Genomic DNA, 10,429 nt, shown 5'->3' with positions numbered 1-10,429 from the left:
CAACCTCTTGGTGGCTGCTAATGTTAAAAATAGATGCCATGAAATTATTAAAAATAGTTACTTGATAAGAGGATTATGGTTCAATTAGTATTTGCAAGAACAAAGGACTTGCTTTATTTACAAACTAAGCAACTCATATGCCTTCTTTCCACAAGCTTCATTAGCAAGTAGCGGATGTTAATGAAAGATTTTATCCAAACGTTCATTTACAAGCAAATATTATAGTTGGAAGGCTCCCAACGCTCATACCACAAATATTATAGTTGGAAGGCTCCCAACGCTCATACCACAAATACAGCCTTCTGACAATATCCTCAAAGCTATGAGATAAACAAGCAATTTCCATATGTCAAAGATTCTTGCACACCTAATCAGTATTACCAACAGCTACATCACATGAATTAATATTTAATCTTAAAAATTTACTCAAGTAAGCAGTTATGTTTCTATTCTAGCAAGCAATGTCACAACTCAGAAGGAATACGAAATTTACTCTTTTCCAGTTTATCTAAAGCCAAAAGTGAGATTCCAGCCTTACATTTCAGAATATCACATCAAAAGCAAATGCGTTATTTGCATATAAAAAGTCAACATTATAATGCATCCCAATTATTGAGTTAGGCATCCATATGCAAATTCAATCTGCAAGCTCATATAAAATAGTTATGAAATCAGAAAGTAACTGTTGCAACGAAGCTGAAAATTTTAACTTCACTATTAAGTATTTTGAACTTTCTGTAGTCCACCTGGCAATATAAACTTCATCTCAAAAATTGTGATTCAGTTGAGAAAATATAATACTCATCTAGTCTGACAGCTTCCATCTAAAACATTTTGCTACAGATGGCCATAGCAAAGACTCGTGATACAAAAAAAATGGGGATTCTGCAAATGGTATGCAAAAACCCTAAGAACAGAACATGCACAATTAATCTCCTACAAGAGACTTCCAATTTTTACACAACCTCAAATTAATAGGATTAACCAGTCTGCCTGACAACTCATTTACATAACATTTACAGTTGGTTTACCTCCAGCTCAACTGCTTAACAACTTCTTGTAAAAGTTACAATTTTGACAGAAATTGCCTCAAAAAAATGCAACACGCCATAGGCATGTTTATGCCAAGAGACTGTCATTATCGATGGTCGAGTTGCAAATAGACAAGTGGTAAACATGACAAAGTAGTGCAAAGCACCATGTGTTGTGCATTCTAATGCAGTGAACTACCTTGGAGCTGGTTCTGAACCTTGACTGCTTAATGTTGGATTTGATCCAACAGTGCCATTATCTGGAGGAGGCCCCACACCCCATTTTCCTTCTGATTCTGAAGGTTCAATGACATGAATTCCTCCATCGGTCATTCCAAGAGCAAACTGATTTGGTTCAGATGGATGTGATGCAATTACTAGAGGATAGACACTGCATGAATAGTCAAGCAATACATTAAATCATAAAATGTTCAATCCATTTATCCATACATCACTGAATTTTGCATCTACGAGCCAACTCACTTATTTATGCCTGATCCTAAATATGCAGATGGCGCAATACGACAGCGTGGCCTCAAGCTCTCTGCATCAAATACTCCTACTGCACCATCACAGAAGCTTGCAAATACTAGGAGGCTGTCACATGAATATATCGCACTTGAAATGGGAGCAGGTAGAGAATCATGAGGTGTCCACTGCAGTGCAAAATTGTGATCAGTCATATGGTCATATACAGAAGGTAGCTAACATCATAATCACTTTATAAATTGGAATTTCCAACAGCCAACAGCCAACAGCGTCTTACATAGCGCATACGGTCCAACTTAGAAGCTTCATATATAGCAAGCTGGCTCTCATGAACTACCAATAAGTGAACTTGATCATTATGGAACTGTACTCTTGTATCTCCAACAGCTGGTGATGATCTTCCTGCCTGTACTTGTATATATTTTGATTTTCGCTTCTCCCAACCATCTATGCTCCAGAGACATAGCTGCCGGAACATTGGCCAAACATTTATAATTAGAATCTACAAGAATGTGAACATACAAAATGGCATGGCAATGGGTATAGAAAAAGGCATACCTGGGCATCAGCCCCAGAGGATACCAACATATTCAAAGTATGCGAAAATGCCAAGCCTGTAATTTTCTTCTGGTGGCCCTTAAGCTTTGATTTTACCTGAGTAGTTTACACATTTTGAAAAGACATAAGTTAGAGGCTGCTATTTTTTAAGACACTAAATGGGGAAGAAAGAAAATGTTACTCATCGACAGAGTCATCAGTAGCACCTCATCAACTCGAACATTGTATATCTGGATTGTCGAATCTTCCATTCCAATTGCAATGATGTTATTATCCTGTGGGTGAAAAGCCAGAAAAGTAGCCGCGGGAGGAGGTGCCATGAAAGTTGTCATGACCTGCTATTAACACTCATTAGCATGCCAGAAAACACTTTCTTTCCAAACCATTGGTTACAGACAGGAAACAAGTAACTTGATAAGTAACTCAATTATGAATATAATTCCTAAGTTGACCAGCTCAACAATCATGTTTGCCAAAAAGAGATTTTGAAACTTCAACAACCCTTGTTCTGAAATTGTAGTTACAAACACAAAGAAAATTCTTAATTAAAAAGATGCACCTTGAATGTCATCATATTGAATAAGGACACCTTTCCACCAGAGGCGGACATTACATAGGAATCATTCTTGGACAAAGCTATACAAGCAACAGCTTCTTCTGGATTCGTGTCACTGATATCATTAGTCATAACAATCCCACTAGCTGGCTGCCACATCTGTGGTGCAATGTTGGTAGTGGACTGTAGAAGAGAACAGTCTTTAGTCACTTAAGAGACAATTTCCTAAGAAACATGGAAATTTTTTCATTAAAGAATCTCACCTTTCCAGATGGATTCCTCTCATTCCGTGGCCATTTCCACAGTTTATGAAGTGCATTTGATGCCAATGCTAAAACAGCAATACCAGAATTGGTGTATATCAGTCTTGCAACCTGCAAAAAACATGCATTATTACTTGTATCAAGAAACACAGTACAAAGTGTATCCTACTTTCACAATGTTTTTATAACAAAGATGAAATCTTACCTTGCTTGAATGCATCGCATCTGGTAACCTGAGAGACTTACACTGGACTTGATCGGTGATCTCAGTCAATTTCCAATTCTTGTTCTTGTCTGTAGAATCCTCTAAAAGCCTTGGCTTAACATCTGCTGTCCGATTGCTATCGATACTATTCTGCTTGTCTCAAAAATGTAAAAAATTTGTAAGAATCGGGGCAAAAGAGAAATAATGGAATCTTAATTGGTTTCTTTTTCTTAATAGATGTTAATTAACTGAAAATATTCTCTATAAATATTCAAAAGAACACGCATAATTCCATATGCCATTAAAGAAAATTCTTAAGTAAATCCCTTACAAAGCCATTCATAGACACAGCTGGTGGAAGTCTCTCTGTACGGTCCATCCCACCAGAGAGGGAACTGGGTGCATTGACTACAGCAGGCATCATGTTTACAATTGGAGCCTGTATTATAAGAAACATTTCAGCAAGGTTTTTGTTATGAAAAATCAATATCTGGGCATGCCCATGCTGAATAGACAAATGTTATCAAGATCCTACCTTAGAATCTGTAGGCAACCTTGTTGCTTCAAAGGCTCTACTCTCCAACATACGAATCATGCGAAGTCCATCTGAATTAGCTAATATCTTGATGCCATTATCATTTGTTGTGACTGCTAACAAGTTACCATCTTTGTTGAAACGAAGGCGTGGACTAGCCTGAAGTTTGTTACAATATTATATAAGGAAAATGAATTGAGATATGGCCAAGAAACCAATAGCAACAATATCCTGAATTTTACAAAAACCATCATTTTCTTACTAATACACTTATAAATGATTAGCGAATTCTTACTGGTAAACCACCCTCGGCCTCCGTAGTTGTCAAAATATTAGTGTTATCCATGTCCCAGAACTTAATTAGAAATTCATCTCCAGCTGCCAAAAACCGATTCTTTGTGGTATCAAACTGTACAACACCCAAGGAACGCTTCCGGAAACCAGAATAAGTTCTCTTAATTGCTCCTTCACTTTCATTCCATTCAACCAAGAATGATTCACCTTCTTTGCTTGTTCCGCAAGAGAAAAGCCTAACCGAAAGTAAAATTGAATGAATTTTAGACACATTATCATCAACGTTCAACAAGAAAAGGCAATTTTAAAAATCTAAAACAAAAAGCATTATTACCGTGCTCCATCAGCACTGTAAGCCATCGTAGTGCACCACAGCCCAGGGGCATCATAATCAACCCTAGATCCCAAAAGATCATACAGCCAAGCTTTGATCTTTCCATCAATGGCTGTAGAGAAAATGAACTGTATACAAACAAAAGAATTATAATCAATCTACCTTCCACACAGTGATGGCCATTGAGTCAACATTGGGAGGAAATCAAACACCAAAGCAAAGAGCAGAAACATTCAATTGCCGTGTCAATATAACAATCAGGTTTTCAGAAAATAAGTACCTGGATACTTTCTTTATGGTGAGGGCAAACTGAATAAACAGGTGCTTCATGGCCTTCAAATGTATATTGCTTCCTACCAGCTGCTGCATCCCATACCTACAGCACAGAGAGGAAGGATCTAATTCTGATCTCACATAAACTGAATGCTAAAAATTAGTTTAGTTGATATGTCTGACAGATTAGATTACCTTGATAGTTTTGTCATCCCCGCATGTAATAATGCATAGCTGCTTGCTAGGGTGAGAAAATGCAATATCATTCACACCTCCAACATGTGCATCAATCTGCATGGATTTTATGAAAGTAAATAAATACTAGTGATATCACAAACCCACAAGCTGCATATAAGTCTTTTACGAATGCAAACAAACCTCTAGATGCTGCCTCAAATCATTTGCCCCATGATAAGAATATATGTGGACAACATGCTTGGAGAATGCAACACCTACAAGACACATATGTAAGTGTGTTAATATATCAATAGAAGGAATCATGACCCAAGCAAATACAATTCAACTTGAAACAATATCATTTACAAAATTTATTAGTGGCAATACACTGAGGTCAAGTTATTTAAGTATTTTCCTTGAGAATACAAATAACAGACTCACTTACCAAGTACTTGTCCATCTGGGCTCCAGATACAACGGTTCACTGATACAGCTGGTTCTTTTAATAGGGCCGCCTAAGACAATATGACAGAATGACAGAAAGATTATATAACATTATACCCAAACAAAACAAAATATCCTCTGCAGCAAATAGTTTTCATGTTTATTAATCAAAATTAAAATTCAAGCCCATTAAACTATAACTACCTGCATTGGCATTGAGCAGGCAGAAATGTCCCAAACTTTAAAGGTTCTTTGAGCTAACTTTTCCCTAGACGCTACCTCCCAAATTGCAATGTCTCCAACATTTGTTCCAACTGAATCCAAATTTCCAAGATGGATTTAGAATCTCTGTACTTAAAAAACCAAAGTTGCGTCTTCCAAATTGAAAGAATAACTCAACTTCAATTAATGTGGGCATTTACCTAATAGAATTGTCTGCTGCTGAGGATGAAAATCCATGCTCATGACATTTGAACCCTGATTAAGAGTTTTTGCCACTGTTTTGGGAAGATCATCTTGCGAGTACATGGAATGAGGGCCCGAATAGCCCACCTTGTAAGAAAACAGCAAACAGGAAGTTTCAGCACTTAGAAAATTTGAAAACTATTCTTCATGCAATCACCACTACACTTGTTAGTGCAAAAAATAAATTGCAACAGATACTTATACACACCTCATCAGATTGTCCAGTTCGAATGCGCCTCATAAGATGCTCAGAATCAGCAGACTGATAGTCAACTGCAGCGCCATTTGAAGGTGGAGTTCTAGGTCGCTTTAGAAAAGCAGCTGATACAAAAAAAAAGAATTAGAAGATTGAATTTTCTATCTATATTGGAAAATTGTATTGAAGATCAGATAATCTTTCATGACTTTATACATCTAAAATGGACAATGTTATCCAATATATCTCATTGGAAATAATAGTTATTTCCCATGCCATTGAGTTAGTGAAAAGCTTCTTTTAATTCAAAACACAACTTATGCTTCAAGCGGCCATGTCACAGGATTGTTGTCAAGTAAATTCACCTGCATTTGGAGGTGGTGTAAGAGATACAGGCCCAGCAGCTACTGCAGGATGTGGAGCAGCAGGATTTGGACTTGCCATCCACCCCAGAGAAGCAGGAGGAGCACCCGTGGGTTGAAATGGCTGAAATCAAATCAATAAGAGCTTTCCTTGTTATAGCATCAATAAGGAAAAATCATTAAATCAAATGAAATAAAAGAATTGCGGAAAGGCAAAAACTAAATGAGTGAAAGTTTGGTACCAGTTGATTCACACCATGAGGTGCAATAGGAAAGGTTGCTCCTTTTGGGAGGGCTCCCACAAGAGGATTATTTGAAGGAGTTGGTGCTCGAGCTCCATTAGGAGGTGCACATGTATGATCTACAAAAAGTGTCTTGATGTCGGGATTGGGTCGAGGGTTCTTACAGAGCTGATGCTGCCAATTAAGACTAAGGACAGAGAAAGCCAGTACCAAACTTCAGTATACAATAACCTTAACTAAATCCCTGTTTCACATAAACCCTTACAGACTATGTAATTCAGTAAATATTATTCAGCCCTCTCATGTCAGTTTCCTTAACTATAACATTGGGAACTCTTACACTAACTCAGCTAATAACAGCTTACCTCTGATTTATGAGTGTTCTGAGACGAGATGCTTTAAGGCCAGGAAATTGGAGCTTGTCCCGAAAGTGAGGATTGGCCTCTATCAATTTCTTAAGCTCCATCAGCATAACGTTTCTAGCAGATTTTGACTCCCCATATTTAGACAGCTGCTCATTTTCCCTGTATGAATTATAGCCAACACTCTTAAAATTCATTTTCTAAGAAATACAAATCCATGACAAGCCTGAATTTAAAAAACCCTTGGCTGTTAATCATTCCCAATATGAATGCTGTTGTAAAAACAAAATGCTTCAACAAAATGAAGTTGCATTCACCCCCCCATGAGAGTTTTAATCCATTTGAATATCAATCTATCCATTAGAAAACACTCGATATGCCCTATCCAAAAACAGTTATTCTAATCCAAAACATATTTAGAGAAAACAAAAACAGTTATTGTAATCCCCTAAGGGAACACCCAATGTAAAAATGACATTGAAGCAAGCATGGTACCTGAAGTTCTCTAGAGTAAGAAGCTGTGTGATCTCTTTGAATAACTCTTCATTGAAAGAGGAAAATACTTTGAGATCCTTCACCAGTATGTCCACAGCTTTAGCCCGATCTTGCCTAATAATACACACCATCTAGAATCATTATTCTATAACCAATAACAGCCACCATCTTTCGAAAATTCTTAGATATCTAAAAAATCCAACTAAACAAAAATCAATGAATCTTTAAGGCTGTTGCCCAAAACAAATATCTGAAAAAAAAATATACAACATCTTCCAAACATTTTGTAAATATCTGTTATATTATATACTAAAAATATAAACTTTCTACAAAAATAAAAATTTAACTCATCATTCTAATATTCACGAACCCAGAAATATAAATATCTAAAAACAAACAAAAATCACATTCTGTTGATATCAAAAAACAAAAAAATTTAATATATTTATTAAAAATAAATCTAAATTAAGAATTTAAAATAATTAAAAAATAATAAAAAATTAATATAAAACCTTACTTGTCAAGAGCCTCTAGGTATTTCTGTTTTCTGATCTCAAAGAAAATTTTCATAGAATATCGATTGTCATCCACCTTGGTAAACCCAGACAGGTATCTTTCCACCTCTTCCCAATCCCCTGCTTGCACTTGATCCTCAAAGTACTTCATGTTGAAAAAATACCCAGATTCTTGCTCCAATCTATAATTACTCACAAACCCAAAACATCAAAACCAAGCAAAAACAGATTGAAAAAGGTTAAAAAAATACAAGAAAATCCATTAAAATAAAGTTGGGTATCTTTCGCCTTTAATAAAAACTTACTTGTGTACAGTTTCCTTGAACTTCTCTTCATCCAGAAACTGCAAGATTAGGAACACCAGTTCCCTGCTCAAAGAGGTCATGTCTGCTCCCCCTGCCTCCAGTGCAACAAACCCAATAAAACACACAGATCTATATATATCCCTCACACCCAACTAGACCCAAACCCTAATTTGTTATTTAATCAGGTCAAGAGGCCAGTAAAATCCGCTACCACTGCTGAGAAAAAACAGGACTGTCTACACTCTGTAGACCTTGTACAGTTTGTCTGTGGGGGATCTGAATATGGAAAATGCAGTTTCCTCCCATAGACTGCTGGAATAATGGTCTGAATCTCTGCCACAAGTTTGTGTTGAACACCAGTTATTATCTCATTCACCCATTTATCTATGCCTTCAGATGCTGCTGCTCCTGCTGCTGCCTGCGTGCTTCCCTAGGAAAGAGAAAAAGAAAGAAAGAAAGAAAAGCGCCTGTCAATACTTGAACAAAAAATCAGGAGGAGGAGAGCCAAAAAGACAACTATATATAAGGGCACAAAAGTAGATGACAGCACACCCATCAACAGGAGCATTGAACTGCCTCTACAACGACAAAACACAAAACACTCAATTTTTTTAAAAAAAAGAAGTAATAATAATAAATAAACAAAACATGCCTTAAACCAAACAGTACAGTACAATGCCTCTGCCTGCCCAATCGGCATTATTATAAATTGTGGGTATAGTCTCTTCCCCCACACCCGATCTATAAAATGATCAAATCTCATGATAATTTCTTCAAAAAATAATTACTGATATACCCATCTACACGCGCATTAAAGTACATTAAGGCTGATTAGTCCATTAATCCTCTAAATTAGGCCTTAACAAAACCCCATTAGGTTATTAATTCTCTATGCTTAGCCATCACCTACCCCGATTTTCCACGCATTCATTCCTTCCCCTGCTGTTACTTTTTTCAACTGTCTCGAGTAAAAACACTGTTTTTTTTTTCACTTGAGTTTTACGATCTGATCAATCCGTCGCTTTCGTATACTGTGCTCAGTAGCTGTCTAATCTGATAAGTACGCTATCTTATCGAACATATGACAGTGTCCTTATAAAACTGTCCCTGTCTTCCCGTGATAAGGTCACTTTCGTTTTAATTATTTTTTTGACTGACAGCGACAGGACAACTTCCCGTCGCCGGGAACATATGCCGGCGGCCGGCGTGTTTTGCACGATAGACGCACGGTTTCCGAGATAAGAGTTTTGTTTATTCTCTTAACTTTAGTGAGCTTTCAAAGTTAGACAGAGCTGAAATCATAAAATTAGTAATCAACTCTAAAAGATGACGTTAACTTTTGCAATTTAGCAAACCAATTTATTATTATTATTATTATCATTATCATTATTATTATTTGTTTCTGCTTATTTTGACTTTAGGTTTACTTGAGTAAGGGGCAAAGTGCATTGAATTTTTTTTATGTGCTGGATTTTCTCCCTCAAGGTAAACTGTTTCTCTAACTTTTTTTTATTTTTTACAGTAGAAATTATTATTTACCTAAACTTAGATGCTTGTTTTACTTTTTACTGTTTTGGTAAGTTGGACTCCTTCCCGCCGCCTACTTCACCCTCAGACATTATTATTGCAAATGGAACTAATCTTGACCAAATATTTTACACTTTTTTATTTGGTTTTCAATATATATAGAAAGGCAATTTTCACAATGCATTATGACTAGAGTTTGAGTAATCATAAAATAAATATTTTAGTATTTAAAAAATGTTCGTATTTAAAAAAAGTTGATAAAATAAATTTTTCGTGGAAGTTTTGATTTAGAGTAAAGAAAATAGGGGAAGAGCACCAGTGGTTGAGCATGTATCAATTGTTTGAAACATAAAATATCAATTTTTGTTAGGAAATGTACCAATAGTTGTTAGGAAATGTACTAATAGTTGTCAGAAAATGTACTAATATTGTAAAAAGTAACCAATCGGGTGATACCATATCAGCTGCAGAACTATTGGGGCCTCTTTTGCACGCAGGGGGCTTGCCATATTGGGGCCTCTTTTGCACGAAGGGGACTTGCCTAAGTAAGCTACTATAAAAAAATTGGGAGTGATTTGAAATTTCCACGTAGGATTTTTAGAAGCGCCAAGTTAGGATGTGTGCTCTTCCCCTAAAGAAGTTTATGATCAATTATGTTTTTTTGGAATTTGATTATGTAATTTTTATTGCCAACATTTTGGATAAAACTCTTTGATCTATCATCAGAATATGAAAGTAAGAGAAAAAAAAGTGAAGATATTAGGGGACAAAGATGACTAAATAGATAGAAAAAATTGAGGC

At 36.2% G+C, this 10,429-nt stretch overlaps 1 protein-coding gene across 2 annotated transcripts; it reads right to left on the bottom strand.

Annotated features, from left to right (window-relative positions):
• Positions 1-697: 697 nt before the first annotated feature.
• LOC131078554 (protein TOPLESS-RELATED PROTEIN 2) lies at positions 698-8,620 on the bottom strand. Of its 2 annotated transcripts, none has more exons than XM_058016277.2 (26): positions 8,353-8,620; positions 8,102-8,192; positions 7,799-7,978; positions 7,282-7,395; positions 6,790-6,948; positions 6,425-6,611; positions 6,186-6,306; positions 5,833-5,945; positions 5,582-5,711; positions 5,364-5,473; positions 5,161-5,230; positions 4,917-4,990; positions 4,734-4,829; positions 4,546-4,641; positions 4,266-4,393; positions 3,933-4,167; positions 3,638-3,796; positions 3,434-3,541; positions 3,103-3,252; positions 2,898-3,008; positions 2,638-2,817; positions 2,285-2,413; positions 2,079-2,174; positions 1,798-1,986; positions 1,515-1,687; positions 698-1,422 (listed from the first exon to the last, which is right to left on the bottom strand). In XM_058016277.2, exons 1-26 carry the CDS (start codon positions 8,405-8,407, stop codon positions 1,227-1,229), a joined length of 3,450 nt encoding a protein of 1,149 aa, XP_057872260.2. In that variant the 5' UTR covers positions 8,408-8,620; the 3' UTR covers positions 698-1,226. The 2 variants fall into 2 exon arrangements, with proteins under 2 accessions (XP_057872260.2, XP_057872261.2); XM_058016278.2 differs by having other exon boundaries at positions 8,313-8,619.
• Positions 8,621-10,429: the final 1,809 nt, after the last annotated feature.

Source organism: Cryptomeria japonica, chromosome 8, assembly GCF_030272615.1.
Source record: "Cryptomeria japonica chromosome 8, Sugi_1.0, whole genome shotgun sequence".
In the NCBI taxonomy this organism is placed as follows: domain Eukaryota; kingdom Viridiplantae; phylum Streptophyta; class Pinopsida; order Cupressales; family Cupressaceae; genus Cryptomeria; species Cryptomeria japonica.
The sequence above is the reverse complement of the archived record's forward strand: the minus strand, read 5'-3'. Positions and strand labels throughout refer to the sequence as shown.

Coding starts and splice junctions, on each gene's coding strand:
- LOC131078554 (XM_058016277.2), bottom strand. CDS start 8,407: ATGGGAGGAAACTGCATTTTCCATATTCAGATCCCCCACAGACAAACT. Junction 7,979..8,101: donor TTCAAGGAAACTGTACACAA/GTAAGTTTTTAT, acceptor GAGTAATTATAG/ATTGGAGCAAGAATCTGGGT. Junction 4,830..4,916: donor ATTTGAGGCAGCATCTAGAG/GTTTGTTTGCAT, acceptor AAATCCATGCAG/ATTGATGCACATGTTGGAGG.